At 67.6% G+C, this 259-nt stretch overlaps 1 protein-coding gene across 1 annotated transcript in view; it reads left to right on the plus strand.

Annotated features, from left to right (window-relative positions):
- ADCK1 (aarF domain containing kinase 1) overlaps positions 1–259 on the plus strand; it is a gene marked incomplete at its 5' end in the record, with an annotated part of 5,754 nt that continues 5,495 nt past the window's right edge. The window contains one exon of the mRNA XM_018575683.1: positions 1–208. Within this exon, the coding sequence (XP_018431185.1) occupies positions 1–208 (208 nt within the window). The remainder of the gene's footprint in view (positions 209–259) is intronic.

Consider the following 259-nt stretch of genomic DNA (forward strand, 5'->3'; position numbering starts at 1 on the left):
CTACACAGCCGCTCTGCCCACCGCCTGCTGGACCTCTGCTGTGCCAACCGGGGCACCTTCATCAAGGTGGGGCAGCACCTGGGCGCCATGGAGTACCTGCTGCCTCCGGAATATACCCGCACCCTCAGCGTTCTGCACAGCCAGGCTCCGCCCACTCCGCTGCCCGACGTCCTGCGCGTCATCCGAGAGGAGCTGGGCAAAGAGGTGACACAGCTGTGGTGCGGGTGGGAGTACGGGTGGTGGCGTTGCGGTGGGGGGC

The sequence above is a fragment of the Nanorana parkeri genome, unplaced genomic scaffold, assembly GCF_000935625.1.
Source record: "Nanorana parkeri isolate BGI_ZX_2015 unplaced genomic scaffold, ASM93562v1 scaffold4395, whole genome shotgun sequence".
NCBI classification, from domain to species: Eukaryota; Metazoa; Chordata; class Amphibia; order Anura; family Dicroglossidae; genus Nanorana; species Nanorana parkeri.